Genomic DNA, 27,181 nt, shown 5'->3' with positions numbered 1-27,181 from the left:
ACACGGATGCTCGGGCAAAGGGTGTGGCACAGGGGTGGCTTCCTCTCCCGGGCTCTCTTGTTTTCAGCATTTTGTTCTGCTCCCCTTCTGAGAAAACAAAAAACAAAAAAAAAACCACCCTCAGCAGCTTCCCTCTGCTTTTTCTCAGCGTGATTGTGACTACAGACTGACCTTCCCAAATGTTTTCAGTGTCACTATGTCCCTGCTGCATTTTTGTCAGGTTTCTGCTGCTGATCCCTCTTGATTTACCGGGACTGCCGGGCGACTCAAGTCGCGGCTGCCTCGCGGCCGGCTAAGAGGCTGCTGGAGTGTGTGATCCGCTTTTATCCAGACGCCCCGGCCCGCCGTCTTTAAACAAATGTGCGGCTGCTGACCTTGGCTATCTACCAGTTGTCAATAGGATTCACCTCCCTGCCCCTGCAAGAGGCTTTAGGACACATGTAACAAAGACCCCCACCTCCTGCTCCCTCCCTCCAGTCCTCGAACATTATGCTGCTGTTGACATACTTTATTGAATTACAACTGGGTGATCAATGTTTGCAATAAGCTACAGTAAACCTCTACATAGTGGCCGATATGATACCAGAGTATCAGATGTCACAGGAAAATCATGCTCCTCATAACAGCATTATATTTCACTGAGGTATTGTTACATCTCAGCATGTTTGTAATGTAATCTCATGTAGATGCAATGGAACAGCAAACCAATAAGAGTGCGTGCAGCGTTTTAATCATCTCAGGAAAGAAAACAGCACGGATTTGTCAGCAGTGCGGGGCAGAGGAGCAGTCGAGACGAGGAGTGGGTGGTGGCGGTGTGGACCGCGCTGTTAGTGCGTGGCGACCGATCGCCGGCCTGCGTACTCACAACACGCCAAATGACCAGTAGTGTTAGTGAGCGGGCTAACGGTGGGCCGTGACGCGTGAGCACATCTCTTGGAGACAATCACCCTGGGTGTAAAGCTGACACCTACTGCATTGACAAGGTGTTTATTAGCTCCCAGTGGTGATGCCTACATAAATCCTTCGATGACACAGTGCTGAGAGTTTTCACCCGGGATGGCAATTATGTTGTTTTCATACGACCTGGCTGCCATTCCACTCGATGCCACCGCCTTGATACGCCGTTGCCCGAGGCTGGATGCCATGTTCATGAAAAGGCCTGCGGTGGGATCACAGTAGCTGTTTGATGGCAGGCGCGGGGAAAGTTCCTGTTCGCGAGTTGCTGTTGTCCTTGGTGGATGTCTTTTGAACTAGATGAGCAGCAAGAGCAGCTGCAAGGGCTGTCTTAAAGTCATCTGTATTTTTTTAAGTCTTTCTTTCGAAGGTCTAACAGTGTAATCCCTTTGACTCTTCACATTTTGTGAACATGGCGAAAAGAATGAGGCTCAAGCACAGGAAAAGTCTCACTTGACTGCCCTTCACCAACGCACCCGAACTGAGAGTAACTTATGAAAACACTGTGCAGTTGTGTCTCATGATGCAGCAGCTGGTTGTCATTAGTGGCGGATGATACTGCCAAATTACAAGACAGTAATTGTTCTGTAAATTCAGCCAAAAAAAAAAAAGGTTTGAAATCACCATACTGTACTGTACTTGGTTGCATTCTTCATGTATGTGGCACTTCCATACAAACAAAACCAGCTCGGAGAACACAATAAGCAGCCCTGCTTCCCAAATCACGTGAGCGCTCAAGAATCACAAGATCATGTGAGGATTACCCGATCACACTGATTTGCAAACAAAAACAAAAGTCAGATTGGAATACAGTGCGGAAAACATATCGCCTTTTTTTTTTCCAGCGGACACAGTTCTGTCGTCGCAGGAGTCCGCCATACCGCTCAGTTCGCGGGACACATCTCTGCGGAGATTGACTTTATTGTCCCGAGCTACATCCAACAAAATGTGGTTTTGTCTTTTACAACGGTGTCCATGTCAGAAGTGTTTCTCCTTTACTGCTCTCACAGTGGACTTAATGGTTTGCAGGCCTCTGGGTGACCAAAAATCAAAAATGCTCTTTCTTTTCTCAGCTCCAAGACAAACCAGGCTGCTTTGACAGAGCTCCGTTGAATGTCTGTTAATTAATTCTGGATTTTTGCTGCAAATGTTGCCCTGTATGAACACATATTTGAATATGCATTGATCTCCACTTTACCTTCATCAGAGTGACAGTGGCTTCATTTCCCTTAATCTTGTCGTGGTGGATGCATTAACATAATTACCGTATACACTAATCCAGAATTTACAGAAAATTGGTAACCTTGCATTTGTTACATAAATGATAGCGGGTGCAGAACCGCGAATGGATGCTTCCCCACGGTCAAGGCCATGTGACGTAACGGAACGCCACCGAATATATCCTGATCTCACCGTCACTGGTCTTTGAATTGAAGCATCCTTGTGAGAGATCTTCCAGGGCTCTTTCTAATGAGCAAAAGCAGCAAAAAGCAAGAATGTCTGACATGACCAATTATGATTAAAACCACATGAGCATTTGACTTAATGCTTTAAGTGAAATGTCATCGCGCTGTAGAGCCCTGTTAGAGGCATGTCAGAGGCGTGTCTAAATGCCAGGCATTCACATTAGCCTGTAGGGTCCATTCACCTTTAAAAAGGGATGTTAGAAAAAGCACATACGGGTGCAGCTAATTCTGATCTGCCTCACAGTGTTGTGCAAAATGTCTTTAGAGGATTTCTGCAAAGGTGCCTGGAGAAAGAGAGCGACCTCGCCTCTTGTGCGGAAAATCGAGGTGTCCGCAAAGAAGGGCTGGATTTGCCACTTGTTTGTTTTTTGTTTTTTGTTTTTTTTCAAACGGGAACAGCCAGCGAAAACGGATTGGTTGCTAAAGCATCCTCAGAGGACTGTATCCTCTGAGTCATGACCCCATCCAGTCTACATGTAAATACAGCATCTTTTTTATTCTAATAGTGCTCAACCGTTTCCCTTAAAATCACCTGTATTCTAAACTAATAATATAAAATGCAAGCTCATTACTGCCAAGGTTGAAATTGCATCCTGCTATAAGCCACCTGGAGTCCCTTGGAGAATGCATCATTAAAAAAAAAAAGATTAAAAAAAAATGCCGGTGGATAAGGTTTGGGTCAGAGGTTGGTGAGGCCTTTCGATGCTTGCTTAGGTCCTTGAGAGGACATTTGTATTCATTGCATAGGGACTAATAAGTGCTTATGCTGGCACCCTTGTTGCTAGGCAGACTTAAACTTAGACACCTGTCTCTTGGACGACTGTGTGAGTGACACATATGCCACCTTAATAAGCTGCTTGAGGGCTGTAAATTACATCGGCTGAGGCAGTCGTTTGCTCCCTGGCCGCGCACGATAGGAGGCTGGAGCTGAAACAACACTTGAGTATAAGTAATCACTTGTTACGGGAGACTGTAGTGATGTTAAGCCACCTGAAAGTAGCTGGTGTGCTGCTTTTGGTCTTATATTCTATATCTGTCAATGCTTACAATGCCTTTCATTTCCTTTCCATCTGTAGACAATGAGCATTATTTCCCATTTTGATATTCTCGCTTGCATTTACAACTAGTGTCTGAATGAATTGTTTTGCGATGGAGCTGATTAGCATTGTGTGGCGAAATTACAATTTTGTTGCATCTGTTCAACTGAAAGCATCCATTCAAACAGTGCTTTTTCGTGGGACAATAGCAGCTCCACTTATACAGCCACACTTGAATGGAGCATATGATATTTTCCGTGAGTGGGAACAAGATTTGTGTTTGTGCTCCACCTCGCCGACGTGATAGCTGTTAAAACACTCTGCTGAGATCCAGAGTTCACGTAGTTCGGTGTTTAGGTGCGGCACTAGCACTCTCCACTCTCTCGCCTTTGTCTGGCAGGCTGACCGAGGATCTACTTAGAAGTGAAGTTGTTATTTTGCGCTGGATCTGCTGCAGGTGTCCTCTAATTTAAAAGGAACTGTTTTTTTCTGTTGGACCTGCTCAGGGCTTAGCTAACCAATGTGCAGAGCAGAAGTTCCTCACACTCCTTTTCCACTCTGAATAAGGTCTGAATATGTCCCAGAACGTGTTCTGTTGCTGTTGTTCCAGCATAGCACTCAGAAGGTGCCATTTACAGCTTATAATTCTATTAGAATTCATTAAGAACGCGGACAACTCTCCTCAAATGCTGCCAGAATAGAAAAGCTACCCTTTGTGTTCTGATGATTCACATTTTCGATGTGCATCAAGACCATTATCCCCTTCCTTTTCGTTAGCTATGTTTAGTTGCTCTCTGTCTATCGACAGTCTGGTGCCATTCATCATCTGTGTCAAGACAACAGGGGCCTCGCTTTGAGGTTTAAAGGGACTGAGGCTTTTAGTTCCCTAAAAGCTCACTTTCCCCATCTCTTTGGTGCTCTCTCTGTTTAACTTCACTAAAAGCTCCTTCTGTCTGTCTGTCTGTCTGGCTTTCTCTCTCTCTCTCGCCTTGGCTCTCCACCACCCACTTTCTGTCAATGAGGAGGGAGAGAGAGGGAGAAAGGGGCGCAGAAATGACAGAACGTTGTAACAAAGAACTGCTAATACTGTCGATGGAGGAGAGCGAAAGTGCAGGGAGGGGAAACAAGAGGTCAGATTTCAGGTTATCGACCAGACCGGGTGGCAAGAGGAGATGTTCGCTTGCTGGACAACGGAAGACGTAGAAATAATGCCAACAAGACTTGAACTTGAAGGAGCGCTCAGTTCCTGTGGAAATGCAGGATCTGTGTCACCGAACGTGTTTACATCCACATTAATAATCAGGATGATCTATTTTTGAATTCCACTGCCGCGTTCTGTTTATATCCGGGGATAAGTCTGACATATTCTGGCATGTAAATACTTTAGACTGTCTGCTTTTGAATGTGACAAACAATGCAGGAGCTCCTGCCATATGGTCATGTGCATCAGCGTTAAGTCTGAAAATATGTCCACAACATATAAACACTGCAAACGTCGTGAAATCCACCATCACGACTCCAGCTAATGATTTTTATGATGATTACTGTATTTTGTTTTCTTTTTCCCACAAACATCATCATTTGCTCGACAACGATTTTCAAAAATAATGACAAATCCCCATCACAAGTTTTCACAGCCAAAGTAATGTGTCGAAATTGCTTATTTAGTCTGACCAGCAGCCAAATCCCAAAGTGCTGAATTCATAATGTTATGAAAACAAGCAAGAGAAAATGAAGCAAGCGACTCTTCAGGCTTGTGAAGCCACATCCAGTTAATATCTTTATATTTTATTGATAAACGGAAAATACAGCTCCTGAGACTATTTATTTTATTCACACGCTTTTTTTGTAGGCAGGATGTCAGGTTGACATGTTTAGCATATCCATATTCATCAATCTTGTCCGCATTTTATTTTCTTCACCGTCCATCTGAGCGGCATCACGTGCTGGATCCAAAAGATGCACAGTGCCGAGCGTTAGGGTGTGGACAACATTTATTAGAATGAAGACAGAGAGGTGAGAGCATACAAGGGGAGAGAGGAGAGGGATGACATATGACAAAGGTTCCCCGGCGATGATGGGATTACATGGTTAGCATCTTAAACCCCTAGCCCACTAAGGCATCTAAATAATGGCAATGGCAATTGATAGCTGATGGCCTACTGAAGTGCTGCGGTTGTGACATTGTAGATTTGATTGGAATATGCAGATTGTTTGGTGCGACTCTGCAGGAGTGTACGGGTGGGGTTGATTAAGCAGGAAAGGCAAGATGGAGATTCTCATTTAGTCAATGTGTTTCAGCCATCATTCAGGGAGAGGAGAACGCAGGAAGCCTCCTTCAGGGACAGCAGCGTCAGAATTACCGGTAGATGGCTTTGGGATTTATGTATGCCACACCTAAATGCACATTCGCGGTCTGCTTGGATTATTTTTGCCATCCTAAAAGCAAAAGCAGAGCGGTGACTTTACGAGGCTGCCAAGCTGAAGTTGACCGATTGCTCATGTATTACCCCTGGAAAAAACATATTTTTAAGTTCGGCTGCTGCCAGTCACATTATCTAAACCTGAGGGCTGAGTGAGGGCAGTTCATCCAGTGAAATGGTGGCGGCAGCGGTAGCATGTGGGTGGATGGGGGAGGGTGAGACTGATGAAAGAGCCAGGCAGCGATCAAAGGCGAGAAAATGAAATGGCATTTGACCTTGTTGGACGCTGGGCGAGTGACGCGCTGCCACAGAAGTGCAAAGTAGTTTTGGGAACCTGTGGGAATTGAGAGAGGGGAGAGATCAGGTCTGCGGAGCGCTGATGCGAGAGGATGGTCCCGCCAATTTTAACCCTTCCGTCTCATTACCGATTTAGCTAAGGGAGCAGGGAGTGGGAAAGCATCTGTCAGTTTCAGGAGAAAATAAGAAACCTCCATGACATAATCCCTCACCATTCGCCCTGAACGGGTGCTAGATATGCAAATATCAAATAAATAATTCAGCTTTTTTTTTGCATTTTCTTGTCCTTTCTCCTGCCATGTTGGCAATAATTACTAAAACGGCTAAATGGAAACTATGTGGTGACTTCTCCATTTACCAAGTCTTGTCTGTCAGCCTCAAAAGCTTTTGGACTTTTCATCATGTGCATTATACTATCAATATCAAATGTACTGAATAGTATTTTATTGTAAAAGAGTAAGACAACTAGAGCTTAAACCAGCAATTATTTTCATTAATTATTGATTATTATAGCACTTTTTCAAGAGTTGATTATTTAGTGTATATAATGTCAGAAAGGAACAGCTGTCAAAACTTCCCACAGCTGGCGGTGTTGTCGTCAGACCAGCAGACTTAAAGTAGGGTATGTCAACATACCGTCAAATTTAAATGACTTATTTCAGATGTGCAGCAGACGCTGGCAGTTTGGCAACCCGAGAAGAAGCAAGATACTAAAAGCATCTCCAGTCCAGCTTTGATTTTGAAAAAATGAAATTAAAAGCTCATTTCAGACACTTAAGAATTAAAATGGTGACACACCCAGTTTGCAATGACAGGAAACAGAATCTTTACAAATCCTCACATTGAAATAATGGCATCTTGAGAATGTTTGGCAGTTTTTGGCTGATAAATGACCGAAGCAATTGATGAATGAGCAAAACTGTGGCTGGTGAGTTTCCATCTGGGCGACTAACTGATTAATGCAGCCCAACAGTTTGCTGCCCTGCGGCACAAACCTTCTGCTTTTTGTTTCATGTGGAAGCTCTTCGGCAGGATTTGTTTTTCACTGACACTTCATCCCCTCGGCCAAAGTATTGCTTTATTATAATTCCTTTTTTTTTTCTTGAACTCACAAACATTTTCCAGCACAGTTGGCTTTACACCTCCTCTGTAAATGTCATACAAGTTTCACCACAACAAGGCTAACATGACAAGACAACAAAGATGGAATCCTAAAACAGGTGTCCACAAGCATATCATCATGGCTGGCAGCGTGCTTCAACAAAGGCGCTGCTCTTCGTGGGGAACCAAAGGGGGGGGAAAAAAAAAAAATCATTCTCATTCTCATTAATTAAGGCATGAGTGGCAGAACGGAGCTCTCCCCCTAGCTCTGCAGATTGAGGTTGGATGGGCTTTGATATGAGCTGCACTCAGAATCTAATGAGGTTTTTCTAAGCAATATTAATCCACACATAACTGTGCCATTTTTAAATCGGTTTTAGCCAAATTACTTTAAGGAATAAAGTTCTCGTGATTTTTTTCTGTAACTTTTTTTTTTTTTTTTTTCTTTGAAGGGGTGTCACAAGTGTTCACCAGGGATTCGCAGTGGCTTTGCCAAACCCTTAAAGCCATCTGGTGTTACCCCACAGGGTCACCTTGTCATTGATCCACGTGTAGCATGTGAAATACCTAGATTGTCTTTCTTAAGAGGGAGATTTCTGCTCCCTCTAGTGCCCCCTAGGATTAGCCATAGTGAGATGTGATTCTCTTCCTTTCACTGTCTTCCTGACCTCCTCCTCGTACTACGGGGAGCCAAAGATAGGGAACGGGAGGATGCAAGGACAGCTTAGACAAGTAATTTTGCCTTTAATTGCTCGAACCTCCCGTGAGTGTTGTTGCTTAAGTACTCCAAAAACTGTTGTTGTTTTCCTCCACATAATCTTTGATTATATGAAGGTCAGCGTTTTTCTCTAAGCTTCTTACGAGAGAATTTGGAGCAGGTGGATTGCTCGGAGAGATGAGACAATGCTCCTCTTGCCGGAGTCTGAGCATGAGAGGGAACTGCCCTTTTTTTTCTCAACCACTGCAGTAACTTCGCCAACTGTCTCCCGAAACCCATCTCGGCCATCTTATATACAGTCATTGTTCTCTTTTTTTTGCCTTCTGCTTAGTCCTCACTTCCCATATCAATAGCGTTATTATGTAGGGTTTTATCTGGCTAATTAAGACTTCATCTTTCTGGGCGATCTCTCCGAGGACATGGATTATGCCTCCCTATCTCTGCACTGGAGCCGCGGTGAGGTCGGCAAAGGCCTACTCTGCTTCCTGTAGATTGTGCAGAGGGGGGGGGAAGCATTGACATGAGGTTGCAGTGGTGAAATGATACTCAGAAAAGAAGAAGAATATGAATATTTTATGATTAAAGTGGCAATCAAATGATCTATCGGGGAGCTGTGGTACAGGTTTTGAGAACCTCTGTAGGACAGTTCACACAGGTTTAGTGATCAGTCTCAGTTCTGACTGATTCACACCTGATATGTGAGTCCTATGAAACTAAACATATAAGCTACATTGTGTAACAAAATCCCACTATTACCTAAATACTGTAACTCACCTTCACTGCGGGAATGTGTCAATCGTCCAGCCAGTTTTATCAGCAGAAAGCCATTTGAATCGATGACCTAGCCGACCGTGGCCGTGTGAACAATTCATTTGCAATCAGTTTGCATGCCTCAGCAGGCGCCATTTGGTTTGCATATACAATCAGGTGATTCATTTTAAGTTGGTGTAGAGATCCTGAGTCATTGTTTGCCATTGCTAGAGCAGCACTGGATGAATTTCACAAGCCTCGTTGTCCTGCGTCCACACTCATTACATTTTAGTGCGGAAAGTCACCAAATTAAAGTCTGGGTCGACACTCAATAAAAACCACACCATACAGGCCATATACATAGATGACAGGTCTTCAGTAACACACTGCAGATCTGTCATACCTGTGACTTCTATGTGCCTTTTGACTTTTTTCTCCCATTGCAGTGGGAGAAAAAATACATTTTGTTTTTTTTTTGTGGTCCAGAACCGCGATCTGCCTCAGAGCTTTTGCTGGCTCATGTGCTGTTCCTTACGATGCAGCTCCAGTTTTTGATAAAGCGCTTAGGAGACAGTGTTTTTGTCTGAGCCCACACCACTGAAGGAGATAAATCCTGAATGGGTAAACTGAAGTGACTCTGCTCAGGCAGTTTTATACACGAGTCTGTACATTTGAGAGCCATAAATCAAGAACTCTTTGCGGAAGGGAAAAAAAGTCTATTTGAATGTAATGCTTCACGATGAAAATGCGTCTTGTGAATGTGTGGATACACCAGCACCCATTTTGAAATCCAGGAAAAACCGTCCTCATCTGTGAATTGGGTTCACCTTCATGGATGTCCTACAAAAACAAGTAATTTGAAGAAACTATGCTATTTCAGAAGTGAAAAATGGCCCAAAGTTGTGGCCACAGAAGGTCTTCTATCAATTCTACTTCTCTTTGATGAGCTATGAAAACGTTTGCCAAAGGATATCGCCTTTTAAGTAGATATTTAGCGTTTTACATAAACACGATATAAGCAAATATTTTTCAGAAGTATCCCACACCTGGCCTGCGATCATCATGTTTTTGGCCACCAGTGTGTGACGCTGAGAGGTGATTCATTAGATTACATTTGTCTACAACAGACATGGACAAACACTTTGCTCTGGGACATAATGTACACTTGTATGTTTTTGCCTTTTACCTCAAGGGGATTAAAGTAGCGTCTGTACTTCCACTTTGAAAATGCCAACTTTCCCTCCGGACTCGCCATTGCTGCGGCTAACCTCTGCTAGTTTGTGTGTGTGTGAGGCTGCTGTGTGTGTAAACTGAAGTTTATAACGTGCCACATTTAACTGTCGGTAAAGGTAACAGCGTTGTTAGTTCATTAGAGTACCAGTTACTGAAAAAAAATAACGCCCTTAGTAATGCCGTTTATTTTAACGCTGTTATTCCCATCACTGCTAATGACTGGTAAAAATTATCCCTGCGTAGTTGGAGCTCTCCTTTAATCAGATGCTTTTCTTTGCTAGAGAGGGCAGCGATCTTATCGTCCAGTGTCTGATCCCCGTGCCTTAGTGTGGCATTTCCTGCATCGGGGTCACCTCTCTATCAACTAATTACAGCTCATTTCCCTCTAAAGGCCTCAGTGCGAGCTGCAGGGCCAGCTAAGCAGAGGGACATTTTCTTCTCCACACTGGGAGGAAAGCCTGTAGATGCCAGTCACAATTAAAGTCAATATGGCCTTGAGCCGCCTCACACTGTGCCCATCACACTTCCTGCCAGCCAATAAGACCCGCTCTAAATTATTCATTATCAAATGAAGGCACGTTTCCGTGTTGACTTCCTTAATTGAGGAACCAGTGTAGCTTGCGGTGCATTTGCAGCTATTAAAGCTACAGATGTATATGGATGAGTTGATATAGCGGTTGTTCCTTAAGCCGGCATAAGAGCTCGCCCAAATACAAACACCTCCCAATCCACCACACACACACACACACACACACACACACACACTCCCAGGGCAACTGCCAAATCCACTCACTTCATCTCAGGGAAAAAATGTATTCACTCTCAAATTGAGTGAGAAGAGTAATATGTTCAGGCTGCCCCTCGGAAAACGTTCGTTTATCTTCCCCCCCACCCTTGAATTAATTTTGGGGGGGAGATGTTCAGTAGGGTTCTTATGTCGAGTTTGACAATTTTAATGTCTTCACCTTTCAAAAAAAAATTTAAAAAAAATGATTCTTCCCCAACAGCACTACTTGAGGACTATTTTGATTTAAGTACCATCATTCTCAAATTAAATCTGACACGACGTCTTATGCGGGATAGAAGAGGTAAGGGCTCGATTTAGCCGCATAACATTAACTCATCACTCATGCATGATTTATTCTGAGCAAAAACTGGATTATTTAAATGCTTCTGGATGCTGTGGCTGGATGCGTGTGTGAGCTGACGCAGACTTTGTTGCTGTGTATTTTCTAGGTCATACATACTGTAACTTTAATCGACCGGCATACATAAAAGAACACAGAGAGAGTAATCACGCTCAAAAGAAAACCTTTAATGCGATTATCATAACAAAAACAACAGAAGCGAGGCCACAAGTTGATTTTTTTCAGGTTCCTAACCCTCATTATAAAAATGTAGCTTGGTTTGATTCCCCTGGATTCGCCCTTTTAATCAAAATTGGATTTAAAATGGTGCAAACAAAATAAAAAGTAGATGTCTGATGTAGGTGACGAAAAAAATCACTGATTACGTAAGTGAGTGTTTTCATTGCTGCTCATCAAAGCGGCGATGGGAGGACATGTTATTTTTCCTAAGCTCCTTTGCTTTTTCGCACAGTAGCCTGTGAATTCATTACAATAATAATGGTGAGACCTCAGTGTTTCTCCCTAATCAGGAGCTGCTGGGTACTGTGTGCAGGAAAAGGAAAGGGTTTCTTAATTTTCGATTAACAAAGTGTTGACAAAAGACGAATGTGCGTCTTAGTTATTTTTAGTTATCTTAATTGTTATGGGCAGTGCAATTAGTAGCATATTTTATTCATTTTTCTTTTGGTATCCGCAAAGCAGCTTCACAGAATGAGAAATATTTTGGGGCTAGTTTCATTTAAGTTTTAATTCCGCCTTAGGGACTGCTTTGTTTACCCAAGATCTAAAGCAGGACTGAAGCACCATGAACAATTAATTTGAAATAACCTTTAATAAGCTCATGTCTGCTGCAGAGATGTAAGTGACTGAGCGGTTTGTGTTTGCAAATAGCAGCAAACCATGTGTCTTTGTTGGAAATATCTGCATAATTAGGCTCAGGCACACAGTGAGGAGCAGCTCAGCGCTTCATGTAACTGCTTCACAAGTGTTTGTGTTGTCTGACGGAAAAGCCAATCATATTCACTTCTAATGGTCAAAAACTTCAATTTTAAGACACTAAAACGAGCAAACAATTGATGTTCTTGTTTGATAAATCACTTCAATGAAAAATCAGTTATCAAACCTGTTAAATGTGTTCTGTTGAGTGACTAACGGATTATTCTAACTGCAGCAGTTGGCGTTTGTGTCTTTAGTCTTTTGGCATCTTTCCTTATGCACTCTTGCCTTTTTATAACCATTTATTTTAGTTGTCGGTGAAACAAAGTTCATGATCTGAAAACAAAAATAGTATCTCTCAAAATTCAGTGTGAAAATAAAATTAAAATATAAATATATATATAAAAAAAAAATCCTCTTTGGCCCACTGTTTGAGACAGACTTTCTTTAGGCACCTCATGGGACCTTGTTAGTGCTGGCCTCTCAGTCTTGCAAACTAAACAAACTGGAACAAGCCAGGTTCATCCCACACGCTAAAACACTCATCCAAGATCAGTATCCAGTATAAAAATTCACAAGTACAAGCCCTGTGACCTTCATCGGATATTGTTTCTCCTACATTTATCGCCACGGCTGCAGTGTTTTCAGTTTTGCCAGTGTAGCAGCGAGTGGTACTCCGGAGCGCTGGAGGTTGGCATCTCCTGCGGTGCTTGTAGAAGAGTCCATGTGTGACCGTGTGACCCTGTGACACCATCGCCTCCAGTCTCTGTCAGCAAGTTGTCCCCCACTGAAAAATACCGGGCCTCAGAGCAGGGGGGATGCAGCTTTATGGGACAAAGCAATACACAGACGGACATTTTATAACAGCATCTGTGTGCGTCTGTTTGTGTGAGCGTGTTTTTGTGTGTGTGTGTGTGTGTGTGTGTGTGTGTGTGTTTGCAGCAGCTCTACTGCCTGTGGAGTATTTTGTCTTGGCCTTGGGGGGGAGGAAACGGCCATTCTAGCAGCTCTCTCTGGGGGAGCTCAATCTTTTACAATCTGGCTGTTCTGCTTAGTTACTCTCTGCTCCCGAACACTCGAAATGCACCGAAGCTGCTATAATACATACGACGGGATACGACCAATCGGTAGTGCATATTTTCAGTACTTGGTGATACTCTGGCTTTTCATCTAGCACCATTATCAGGAAAACATTTCAAAGTGTCCTAGCCTTTGGTTTATGACCAAATAACTGCAGAACTCATCATTCACCTCAGCTGTATTTCGTCTCTAGTGCTTATTAGCAACAGTTAACATGCTGCCAAGTTAAATTGGTGGTTCTCAAATTGGGGTGGATGAATATGAGCCGCTGCAGGGGGGCATAGATGACTGGAAAAAATACTAGTTAAACTAAGTGTGACTGATATGATTCATGCAGGGAAAATTAACAAACAGTTTACTGATAAAACTGTGGTGACCTTTACTGCACCAAAATCCTCCTATCATTGTTAACAAGTGATTTATACGGAGTATAAAAAAGCCACTGCACCAAACCAACACATCAAACAATTGTAGCTGCTTAAAGTCAGTATTTACCTTTGCTGTTGTTAGCATTTCAACATCCGGGTGCTAGCACTTAGCCCAAAGCGCTCCTGTGTCTAGAGCCTGACAGAGCTGCAAGCTGCTCGACTCTCAACCTTGTTGGTTTGAATTCATCAGAAGCAGCGGATAGCAGACAAACAATATGTGCTGTTTTAGAATCACTATTTTACTGTGATCAAGTTTGATTTACTCTTACTTGCTTGCATAGCTTGACTTGTGATGCTTGACAGGCTTCAATAAACATGTTAATTCACAGCAAACACTGATCTTGGCATGAATCAAAGCTAATGTCAGAACAGCTGTGTCCTCGGTTGTTGCACTTAGAGGCACTGAGGAAATTTGATCAAGGTTTTATCAGTAGAGATTAAACTGTTTGCTTTTAGAGCTAGGAGATAGATCTTCATAATATTGATTTGTTATATTGGTTGTTAATAGTTTAATACAGCCTTTCTTGTTGTTGTCTTTCCCTGGTCTTACAGGCAGCTTGAAGCTTGATTTAAGTGACATTATCAAGCGCTTATTTTTCATTCAGCTGAGTGAAATGACCAGTGAAGCTTGTGATTTTTATCTTAGTTCTTTTCATACCTCCCACACTCAGGAGAGGTGAAATATTATAACATTTCTATAAACAAGATGACGGTTAGATAACAGATATGATTCATAAAAGCATACACAGAAGAAAACACTGTCATGATTTAGTCAGCATCACTTGAATATCTATAGCTTTTTTAATAATGTTATGTAGTCAGATCGTGATAAAATATAACTGTGAGCATTATTTGCCACAATCACAAACAGCATGAGCATCAGACTTGAATTTCTGTCTAATCTGGCTGTGATTAGGATCTGATTTTGTGTTATTCCTCTAAACCATCTATTGGCAGGCTTCTTTGTGAATTTCTCTTTTGGATGTTGCTGAAACGAGCACGGATTCTCATTAGTTAATGCTGATTTGAGTCCCTTCGAAATCCAGGATCTTTATTATAAAAGTCTGACATTCTGGAGGCTGTTCCTCTTTGAAAACACATCTCCTCAAGAACCGAAATTTAATGGTGATTCTCTGAACGGAGCCGGGGAAATGAGGCTAATGAGCTTCGTAATGACTGGAAAGTCACATGAGGACGCACGCTGCTTCGCTCACAGATAACACCTGCCCACATCTGTAAAAAAAAAAAAAAAAAAAGAGCCCAAATTAGGAGCATGGGTGAATGTGGGTGCCCTGAAACATGACTTTTTGATCTTTAACAACCACAATCAAACTACTGATGTCTGAACAATCTTTGTACAGTGTCTCCCATTTGGACATTAAGGATTTTCACCATTATTACAAGAAAATCGTTTGATCTATAGCAAAACTCACGTCGACACTTAACAAAGTCGTTCGAAGGAAAAACCTTGTTAATTAAATATGATTTCTGTAATTAGATAGTGTCTCCAAAAAAACAAAAAAATGATAAAAAGAAAAAGAAAACACATTAAATTGATGAGTTAACTCAACAGGTCTGAGCAAAAGCCCAACATTCCTTCTTAAAAATAAACACTGTCCATCCAAAAACAATGGATGAACATTTGTGGTTCTCTCTAATTGTGGTGCAACACTTGAATGCTCAAATGAATAAAACATTTTTAAAGTAAAGTTTTAAGTCATCATATGTGATTTTAGGCAATGTAATATGGGGATACCCTGAGGTCAAAGTAGATAATTATGGTGGGAAAAAGACTGCATCAAAGTGTGCTTAATCTCACTTTATCTTGGTGCACGTTCCTTTTAACTTACCTAACTCATTAACTGTTAAGCACATTGTTAACCTATTACACTTTTAAAAAGGGATGGGGACAAAATTGGTCATTTCAAAAAAGTGGTGGGGACATGTCCCCAGTGTAACACATATGATGCTGCTGCATCATTATCAAAGCCTTATATTATCGTAACATTTATTTAATTAACACTTTTTTGCAAGCAAGAGTTTAGCAGAGAGAAAGGTAGACACACATTTTTTCCACCCCATTTAAATCACTCAGTCAATCAGTATCAATAGTTGATGTTTTCCTAGTCACCCTAAATCGGATCTTTTCTCCTTGAAAGTATTTTCATAGCTGCATCCATCTGCAGGGCTCCTGTACAGAAACAGTAAATGACCCTCTTTCGAGGTGAAGTTCAGCAGGGACATGTAGACAGGTTTCATGGCAGCGTTTCGTCAGGACAACAGCTGGCCACTGTAGGAATTCTGCACCTTGTTGCACCAACCAGCTTCTTCGCCTGGATTAGGGCTTTGCTGTCCATCTGTCGGGCGTCGGCTTACATTTAAGCCCTGCCATTTCACAGGCCCGGCTCCAGCCAGCTATCCCACCAGGCAGCTTAGCTTCTCAATGACACCAGGGTAACCTTTCTCTCGAAATTCAGCTAGGCGACATTATAGCAGTGTGAAAGTGATCTTACTTGGGGAGCTAAAGGTCAGACACCCCTGGTTAAGATGGATTTAGCCAAAATGTGGCTGTCAATATCCATGTTCTGTGCTATAACTCCAAGCTGCTACTTAGAATTGAACCAATAAGCATCTTAAGAGGCAGTTTAACTTATAATCTCAGTAGATGGGTATATCATTTTTTTGTTTCTTAGGATATACAAAGTATTCATTAAAAAGATTAGTTTTTCAAATGACAAAAACATTGTGGGAATGCTGTAGCTGCATACTGGCCCACATGAATTTGTTGTGTGTGCTTAAGGAGGATCTGTGGGATGGTGGCAACTGCTTACAGCAAGTTTTAACATATTGACTATCAAAGGCATGCAAATAGTACAGTAAGTAAAATTCTGGATTAGCCTGGCAGCTGAATAAGCAGTTTGTAGAGGAATGGGCTTTAGAGGCTTTTAACACTTTGTGCTGCAGATAAGGTCAGCATCATCTCAGGGATTTTCCAGTAGCTTACAGGTATTTAACTATGGCATTTAACAAGGCTCAGGAGTGATGGTTTGTGACAGGTATACTAAAGCATTGGGCGTGGTTTTAAGTCTTAACAATACCTGCCAACACCTGCGTTTGATTGTACTTACTGAGGATTATTTAACGTTGACAGAGAGCCTCAGTTAGACGACTGGAGCAAGATTTAGTGAAGTGATGGCAGGTTGTATATGAGGCAGAGAGCAATTAAAACCAATTGTTACAAATAAGTGCATATGCAATCTGCAAACATGGAGCAGTAGATTTTAACTATATCAAGTCCAGAAGTGCTTAATTCTTTCAAAAGACAAACAGAATCATACGGAAAGGATATCTTATGAACTGCCGAAAATAAATGTCCTTTCATGAAGAACAATATCTTTATTAGATTGGATTCGAAATTGATTCTTTATTGGGTCCCAGAATACAGACATGAAGATGCTCTGAGAAATCCCAGGTGGTTGAATGAAACTGTCCAATGGCAAGTCTTTTCTAAAAGGTGTTATTGATAACAATCAGTCACAAAATCTAACATTCACAATTATTCAACAACACTGCTGTTATTCGAATCATCTGCCCCCACAAGTAGCTAGCAAAAGTTATCATTGCTAAAGTTAGTTTGCTAACATTAGGGCAGTACAAGATGTTGGGGACACACTAAAGAAATCAGCCATTTTTACATTTATTTATTTATTTATTTATTTTTTTAACGAACTGGCAACTATACCTGCCAACATGTCCATATGGGCCACCTTTGGGTAAACCTAGGTGGCATCAGCATGGAACCTGCAGATAAACCCACATGGAACCATAAAATGTAAATGGCACATCATATTTAGCCCACATGGAAATTTCGGCTAGGTACAAAGACTCGAAACACAGATACCACCTGTTACCAATGGTGTTGTACTCTTGGCTCATTTGTTAGAAAAAAATATTAGTTCACAATAGTAATGTTTTTAAGGAGAAGATACACTTTTACTCTGCATATTTCTACATGCGCTGTAGATTTTTTTTTTTTTAAAAGATGTGTCCAAATAAAACGGTTATCAGTATGACCTTTAACTTGGAACATAACAGTTAAGAACTGATTAAAAGTTGAATTAGATGTAGTCCAGCGGAGTGACCAATGAACCATACACATTGAGTTATTATGTACAAAGGGACACTAAAAATCGCACTCGTCGTTTTAATTATGATTGCCAATCCGTTGATGAGTTGGCTACTCTTTCGCCACTCTGTCGTAATAGGAGCATAGGGCACCATCCACTTCTTGATATGAGGCAACATCTTCCGGATCCCAGTGGATTCTGTCATAAAGGCATTAATCTCACCATTCATTGATCTAGTTATTACTGGTCCTGGACCAGCGAGTCCTCATTTATCGAGCACTGTTGTCTCACTTCTCCTCGACTACGTTCACACTCACTTCACCTCAATTAATGTAATTCTCTGGGATCTCACTGGAGTGCTGATTGGAATGAAGAACTGCATTCAGACCACATGCCTGCAAGGGGATGATAACACCAGATCATTAACAAAACAGAGCTGCAAATGTTTACCCATGGATGGCATTCTTCATCTTAATGTGTCCCTGTCTTTACTTGTTCCGCTGCATATTTCCCACTGAAGTCATGTGCAATAAATGTCAAAGCTGCTCTGTCAGAAAAAAAATGAAATAAAATAAAATAAAATAACACTGGCTGGCATTTTGAAGGAATTACTATAAAGGCTCCAGTAGCATTGTCTCTTCCTAATGGAAAATCAGATGTATTGTGATTTAGTTATCAAATGCTGTGTCGTTTTATGGGGATTTTGAACCTGTGTAAAGGAGTGTGACAACTCATTAAGGTGCCTGGCTGCGGTTCATAACCTGCTGAAGTTGCAGTCACGGAGCTTTAGCAACAGGGGATTACGATTTGATCATTTTGCTGATTGGGTTTGAGTGTCACTGGTAATAGAGTTGGACGTAATAGCATCTCATTGACTGATATCCAATATGCGATAGCCACATGATAGAGGGTGACAGATGAAATTGAGCTTGCGATAAGGACACTCCTTCTTCTTAGGTGTCTCAGCACACCATACAAAGCTTCACACCAATCCATCTCACAGCGCTCAGCACTGACTTGATCAATGGGGGTCAGGGAATAAGAATGATTAAGCATGGCTGGAGGCGGGAAGGAGCACAGCAGCCACTGGTGCAGGTGTCTGATCTCAGATGTACAATCATCTCTGAAATCACTTGGTTTCACTTGATTACAGATGGTTTCATCAAATCCCCAACTTGAACTTTGACCTCGGAGGGAATGCAAACAAATTGAGTGGAGCAAATCGAACCCATAAACCCCTGTTTTTGAGTCTGGTGTCCAGTTGTCTATTGGTTCAGTGGGACAGAAGTTATTAGTGATGACAGCAATGGAGTTCCATGTCAAAGGACATAAAAATGGAGAAACCCCCAGACAATAACTCTGTTAGGCTGCAGAATTAAGACAAAGGCAACTCAGACAGGACATGGACAAAAAATAGAAGAACTGATCCTGGTCAATGATTACCAAACCTGCCCCTAAACTACTGGGAACAAAACCAAAGAAACAACAGTAAATAGAGTGAGATGTGTTTGCTAAAAAGTAAAAGGTGTCAGGTTGAAGGATAATCTAATGAACATTTCAATTGTTAAAGATTATTGTCAAGGGATGATAGTAAATGAAAACGTTATGCAGAAATTTGTCATTCATCTTTGGACTTTATAAATGTTTGTGTATAGTGACATGAATCCACTGATAGAAAGTACAGAGGAGATGAGCACAGATGGTGGAAAAATTAGGAAGCGCCTTGATCGAAATGTAAAGTTTGATCAAAAGATCGACAAAAAAGATTCGCTCCAGATGCCAGACGTCTAGCCTCTTATTTCTGTAACACATCTGTTTCACCACTTCGTGCTTACTAGTTAACCAATGAAGAAATGTCACTATAGGGACAGAAGGAAAGATATCAAAAGCCTGAAAGAGGCAAGACAGATCACTGAGTGTGACCCGGTGACAGAGATTGAAGATAGTGTTTAATCAAAGGATTACACAATAGCTACGCAGAGTCCAACAGTCCTGGGTGGGTTGCGCATTGGTATAAACACTTGATAGAGGAACCAGGGGGTTTAGCAGTTGCATGTCATGCTACTGTGCACACTTAAGCCTCTGCAAGACTTACTGTTTGCAAAATCTGGAGAAATTTGGACTTTTTTATTCCAACTTTTTAAAAGGGTTTCTGGATTCACGCAGCCCCTCCCCAGTGGCAATGATGTAAAAGTACCGGTTGTTTCATAGATGAAGTTTCTGTGGGTTGGTCTTGACTCTAAAAGTGACTTTTCAACTAGCAGCAAAAGACTTCTAGCAACTGAAACTATTTCCAGCAACCGTGATCACTTTGAGAACTTACAAGGGAGCTGTCATGTTCTCACAAAGTATCTTAAGTATAGGTGAAAAGGTAACGCGGAAGGCTTTGGATAAAAAGACAGTTTAGTTGCTGGATGAATCCCCTCTACACCAGTCTCTTCTGATTAGGAACTTGCCCTACAAGAATAAAGTTATTCTTTATTGTGAGGGCAGGGTCTGGACTCCTGTGCTGAAGTACCAGAGTAACAACTGTCAAACATGATATCAAAGATCCCGCCCCCCCCCAGTTCTCTGCAGTCTAAATCTATCACAAGTAATATGTTCCATGAAATCTGCTGAAGCACAAAAGTGGGCATTATTCTTCTTCTCCCACCTTCTTCGAATCAGGAGGAAGCGCTCCTGTGACCAGTTAGAAATAGACTTTAAAGACAAATATAGAGTAAGAGCTGAGGGCTCATAGCACTGGCAATATTCTATGTATTGTGACAACAGCCATCACACATAGACAGGAGTCCCCTGGAGACTTGTCTTGATGAGTGCGAATGAGATGTGAGGGATTTAGCTCCAGTGTTTTTTTATACATAAGTCAGTGAATTACCATCCAACTCCCTGTTCTTGGATGTAAGTAATAACATGGTTTAGATTATTATTAAATCATTTATTAAAATCTAAATCATTACTATGTAAGTCCATCTGAATAATTGTCTCCAAATCTAAGCATAAAGGATGCTCCTTATATTCGCTATCTCCATAATGAAAATGGTGCCATCATGGTACTCAGCATATACATGGAAATTCTGAGATGATAAAATCTATTGTTAATTGCACTGTCAGTGGAAGGGCTGGAGGCATCCTAACAGATGTCACTGAAATTAAATATGTTTTTTTTTTTTTCTTCTTAAACCTTATATTTATCTCTCTGTATCCAATTACCTGTTGGCGTATAGTCTATATTTTATCGTAAAAGATTGTGTGAACCGAGTGTCAAGCCACAGCACATACATCACACTTGTCACCATCAGTCTTTGATTGCGTCCTCCTGCTACTGCTGCCCCACCCCCCTACTGTTTTCTTTAACTCGCACAGCAAATTCAGGCTGGAAGCAGGAAGAAAAAGAGTAGGGGTGGGTGAAAAAGACTTCCTAGTACCAGAACAAACCTCAGAACACACTCAGCATATGGGTCTGCACAGCATGAATTGAATTACTGTCTGAAAAATGCAGTTAATTCCACTTGAAGGTGCGCCCCTTCACTTTATATCAGGGTGATAGCGCTGACTGATTGATCGTTGTAAGGTGTGAAGTGAAGATGGCGTTCAGCATTCCACAGCCAGCGCAGTGAGGGTGCAGTGGAAGATGTATGTAAATTATTAGAATTATTTTGCTTTCCATGTTCTAGCTGGAATCAGTACTTCTATATCACAAATAGGTCTAACGTAATGCTGCACATTCACAACAGCTACTCGCATCTAAATCTCTCTCCAGAATTCAAATCCGTCAGCACTCTCAATTATGCATGCACATACCTTATTCCTCGTAACCACCCACCTCTAATCACCTTTAGTCTGTGTCATGAATATTGCAGCATTCATACTCTCAATGCTGTCAGGGAATGTGTCACATGAGAATGGCATCCTTTTAGCAATAGTGATTGTTTAACTATCCATCTGGCAGCAAATGAACACAGTGGTCAAAGGAAAGTGTTTTAATACAAATTCAGCCTGCTGTCAGTTCATACTACTGTCCTCCTCTTCCACCACATGTGTTGTCAAATTGCTGAATGCAGCAGAGAACATCTTATTTGAATACCAGCCCACAGCAATGGTATCAGCGAACGCCATACAACCTCATATGATGTTCTCCTATTGTCCGTGTTTGAGAATTTTCTACAATCTGCACTGAATTTTCCTCTCTCAAAAGAAGATCGTATAATTTTGTGTGAATCTGAGTATAGTAGTCGAACTCATCAGTGTGACGGACAAATTTCATGCTCTAACAAAATTCTTTGCCTTGTCTCTGTGTCTCCCCAGGTAACCGATAAGATGGCAGCCGGGGAAGCGACTGGGCACAGCTACCTGGTGGCTTGCTGGCAGCCCATTCTGATCCTGATGCTGGGAACCGTGCTGTCTGGCTCCACCACAGGCTGTCCGTCCCGCTGTGAGTGCAATGTTCAAGAGCGCTCTGTGATGTGCCACCGCAAGAAACTCATGACAGTTCCTGAGGGCATTCCTGCAGAAACTAAACTGCTGGACCTCAGTAAGAACCGCATTAGAACCATCAACCCAGACGAGTTTGCCAACTTTGCTAACCTGGAACACCTGGAGCTCAGTGAAAACACAATCTCCACCATTGAACCTGGAGCTTTCAACAACCTTTACGGCTTGCGGACATTAGGGTTGCGTAGCAACAAGCTTAAGCTTATCCAGCTTGGTGTTTTCACAGGCCTGAGCAATCTCACGCAGCTGGATATAAGTGAGAACAAGATCGTGATCCTGCTGGACTACATGTTCCAGGATTTGTACAACCTACGGTCTTTAGAGGTGGGTGATAACGACCTGGTTTTCATCTCGCACCGGGCTTTTCATGGCCTAAGTAGCCTTGAGCACCTGAGTCTTGAGAAGTGCAACTTGTCCTCTGTACCAACAGAGGCTTTTACCCACCTCCACAGTTTGATCACTCTCAGGCTGCGCCACCTCAATATCAATGTCATAAGGGATTACTCCTTTAAAAGGCTCTATCGGCTGAAAGTGTTGGAAATAGCCAATTGGCCATATTTGGATACGATGACTCCAAATTGCTTGTATGGATTAAATCTCACCTCCCTGACCATTGCAAATGCCAACCTGACCACAATTCCTTATATAGCCCTGAGGCACTTGGTTTATTTACGCTTTCTTAATCTTTCATATAACCCTATCCACACCATCGAGGGGAATAAGCTTCATGATCTTCTGCGTCTGCAGGAATTTCACCTGGTAGGTGGCAGACTGGCAATGATTGAGCCCTACTCTTTCCGTGGTCTAAACTACCTGAAGATTCTAAATGTGTCTGGAAACTCTCTTACTACTTTGGAGGAGTCCGCTTTCCATTCAGTCGGCAACCTAGAGACCCTTGCCTTGTATGATAATCCCTTGGCCTGCGACTGCCGACTGTTATGGGTTTTCCGACGGCGCTGGAGACTGAACTTTAACCGGCAGCAGCCTACCTGTGCCTCCCCTGAGTTTGTCCAAGGCAAAGAATTCAAAGACTTCCCGGATGTTCTGCAGCCAAACTACTTCACGTGCCGCAAGTCTAGGATTAGGGATCGCAAACCGCAGCAGAAATTTGTCGATGAGGGAGCCATTGTTCATTTTGCTTGCCAAGCAGATGGAGATCCTGCTCCAGTGATAATGTGGCTTTCCCCGCAGAAAAAGTTCATCACCACCAAGACAATTGGAAGGCTCTCAGTGTTGCCAGATGGTACCCTTGAGGTGCGCTATGCCCAGATTCAAGACAATGGTACATATGTGTGTATAGCTAGCAACGCTGGCGGGAACGACACCTCTCTTGCTCACCTGCACATTCATAGCTACTCGCCTGACTGGCCACACCAGCCCAACAAGACTTTTGCCTTCATTTCCAACCAGCCAACAGAAACTGGTGCTAACGGTACAAGAGCCAACGTCCCTTTCCCGTTTGATATAAAGACCCTGATCATTGCAACCACAATGGGTTTCATCTCATTTCTTGGTGTCGTCTTGTTTTGCCTGGTACTGCTCTTCCTTTGGAGCAGAGGTAAAGGAAACACTAAGCACAACATTGAGATCGAATATGTGCCACGGAAATCGGACGCTGGCATGAGCAGCAGCACAGTCGATGCTCCTCGCAAGTTCAACATGAAAATGATTTAACGGAGCTGTGGAATTTATTCATTTTGAACTAAAAAAAATAAGACAAATGGAAAAGAAGACATTCTCTTTCCACCCCTACAAACCTGTGGATCCTGGTCTGTGAACATAGAGTAATATGTTTTTTTCCTGACTGATGTACTGAAGAGGAGGGCACTTCCTGACTTTAACAAGTGAGAGGGAATGAACGCACATCCAGTGTTGCTGTGCATTGGTGGTTTCTACAAGGCCTGTGAAGGGCATTAATTGAAAGTCAGATTTGTCATAAGCACTTCATATTTCTGTGGATTTATACCGGGATAAATATACCAGAAAAGAAAAACACTTCAAGCAGCCAGAATGCGAGGAGCAGATCATGTTTTGGCCATTGCTGTTTTTTGTCTGTATTTTTTATTTAGTGTTTGTTTTGTTGTTTCCGAGGTTATATGTCAGTTTATGACTGAGATTTGTATGGGTTTTTGAGCACATTTATACAACGTTGATGCATTTCAACTACATGATCATTACAATTCATCAGTGTTACATTTGTGAATACTATGTGCTACATATGGTCTTTTTGTTTCTTACAGTGATGATTGTTCTGTAATCAGTCAATGTATATCTGTGTCACAACACCTGATGAAAATTAATGCAAATGTGTGCCCCAGAAATTAGCAGAAATACACAATAGGGAGAACAAAACTGTTAGTGATGTACTATATAAAACATAGTTGAATGTCACAGCAGCTAATTCATAGCACTCTTCCCAACCAAGATAATTCAGTGATTTGAACTGTAAAACAGTTTACATTAGTCGTTATTTGGCCTGAAAAGCTGAATGAGATACAAAATTAGGTACTCTGAAGATACATAAATTCAGTCAAATATATGGATGCATCAGTGCAACTATTACTATTGAAACCAATTATCAGTACTGGGCTGTCAAAATCAGCCTGATGGTCCGTTGCAAGAATTTTATTTTTAGAAAGATAAATGATATTTAGTATTAGATTATTGAAAAATAGCAGGAAATCCTGTTGTTAAATATGACTCTTTGTATACCATTCGAGCACCGGGGAATTGCTCTAATAGAACATTTTGAGCACAGTATCTGATATCAGTATCAGTGTCACTCATCCCTAATCTTCAGATGAAACAGAAGGAAATGTGAGATGCCGTTATTAGATGCTCTGTATCTACAATAGATGCAGCATCTATCCTACAGTGCTGCGTGCAAACAGAACGGTTTGCATTGGTACCTTGACACTGCAGGCTCTTATCCCTGACTTTAAATGGCATTTCAAAAATGATTATGTAACGGTATTATTTGTGCTCAACATGACTGGGAGGAGTAAAAGTTGTGGTGCTCATGTTTTTTGGATACAATGTGCTCCTGAAGCTGTAGAATATTTCTTTCATTGCTGGGTTTCTTTTCTTGATTGTTCAGTGAAATCAATGATTTATTTATGCCGATGCTCCCCCCATTAAAGCCATGGAAATATTACCTTCCAGGATCATTTACAGGTTTGCTATTCCCCAGAAATGTGCAATGTTTGTCAGGGGAAAAGGAACTGTGCATATTACGCTCCCGGTTGGCCCTGCATATAAAATCTGAGGTTACAGCCTTACCTTCTCAAGAACACACTGTGGACAGCTGGGCTTTGCAAACGTGTGTGAGGATAAAGGCTAAGTTATTTATGATGGATGACATTACAGACAACGACACAGTAATGGGATGGAAGTATGGACAGAATATGCAGATGGGAGGGGTGACACAGATGGTTTCACCCATGGAGCAATCTGAAGCAGCTTTGGTGTAATCCGTTTTGCATAAAGGAAAAAAAAAAAAAACACTGAATATGGCTCATGGTTCTCCCTCTTGCTGATTATGAATGCTCTCTTCGTTCAAAGTGTGGCTACTGTACCTAGCCTTTTTGGTCCTGAGTGATCTCGGGATTATGTTCTTTTTTTTGTTTCTGTTATTCCTTTTTTTTTTTTTTTTTTGACCCTGGACTATATTGACCATGTAGTCCAAGCCAACTTTTTACAAAAAAAAAGGTACTAAAAAAGAAAATCTATGGAAAATACATTCAAATTGTTCTGTGCAATAAAGGTAATATGCAGATTTTTTTTTTTAATTAACAAAATTTTGTTGATGTTGAATTGTTGAGAATATGGTATGTTGTATTAAACAATCTATGGACTTTTTTAAACACACGATGGTCCTATCTTAATTTATAGGTGTGGTTTGTGAACGCCATTAATGGCAACTATGAATCCATGGGGTTTAAATCATATTGCTTCCTGCCAATTACACATTGATGACTTATTTAATATTGTCACTCACAGGCCACCCTCATATCTTCTTCATGAATGCCTACATAGATAAATTAAAATTTATGAAAGACAGCAAGAGTGACATATCTCCCTTTAATGTTCTGCTGCCAACGCACCAGTCGAAGTCTGATCATCTGCGTTTGTTTCTTATGTATCAGTGACCAAATGATGTTTGATTTCTTTGATTGATTACCTCATTAAATGATGACGCAGACTGCAGTATAATTTAACATCATACGTTTCAGCGCTAATTACTTGTTTACAGGGGCATTGGTAGTTCACTTAATTCCTTGCCTGACCTCTAAACATTAATTAACCACCATTAGTAAAGGATCGCACACATTAAGATATGTTTGGAGAATATTTTTAATTAATTTACTCTGTACACAATCTTAAAGGGAAAATCTTGAGTAATAATTAGTTAGTGGACTTCTACATGAAACGAAAAAGAGAAGCTGTTTCACATCGAATTCGAGTTTTATTCTGGGATGTCTCTTAGCGAAAACATGAGCAAATTAGGTTACCCTTTGAAGGTTATGGGAAATGACCAGGGATATGACTAGGACAGCCTAGTTTCACGAAACAAGGTGCTGCTTTGCATTAAGTTCGGATCTCTGTCCCATTCCTTTTTATTTCACATCGTTGCTTCCTTGGTTAGGACTCCATGGGGACTTTTGACGTTCTTTTTTCCCCTCAAGCTGTATCAAAGCATGCTCATTTATCTTCTGACTTGAAAACAGACAGGCAGAATAGAAGAGGAGCGAAGCTATTCTTGAGGCCTCAGAGCCCTGGGGAGTAATGGAGACATCCATTGTTTTCGTTCCTCAGATATTAGATCTGTGCTTAAAATTCTAGGTCAGGAACAAGCTGATGGATTCTGACACTGTGCGACAAGTCGTCTCTCCTCAACTGAGCATGAAAATGCAGACACACCTCTGGGTGTTCCTTGCACTCATCCAATCCATGTGCTTAATGGCATTTGGGAAACACTGCATGTAAGCAAACAAAAGTGTGAATTTGCTG

At 41.6% G+C, this 27,181-nt stretch overlaps 1 protein-coding gene across 9 annotated transcripts in view; it reads left to right on the top strand.

Annotated features, from left to right (window-relative positions):
* Window positions 1-26,024, top strand: part of lingo1a (leucine rich repeat and Ig domain containing 1a) — a 179,447-nt gene extending 153,423 nt beyond the window's left edge. For all 9 annotated transcript variants that reach the window (XM_037108071.1, XM_037108078.1, XM_037108070.1 and 6 more), the window contains one exon: window positions 21,986-26,024. In XM_037108071.1, coding sequence (XP_036963966.1) covers window positions 21,998-23,845 — 1,848 coding nt within the window. In that variant the 5' untranslated portion in view covers window positions 21,986-21,997 and the 3' untranslated portion in view covers window positions 23,846-26,024. The remainder of the gene's footprint in view (window positions 1-21,985) is intronic.
* Window positions 26,025-27,181: the final 1,157 nt, after the last annotated feature.

Source organism: Acanthopagrus latus, chromosome 8 (assembly GCF_904848185.1).
Source record: "Acanthopagrus latus isolate v.2019 chromosome 8, fAcaLat1.1, whole genome shotgun sequence".
Lineage (NCBI taxonomy): Eukaryota > Metazoa > Chordata > Actinopteri > Spariformes > Sparidae > Acanthopagrus > Acanthopagrus latus.
Note: the sequence above shows the minus strand (reverse complement) of the source record. Positions and strands in the feature narration are given on the sequence as shown.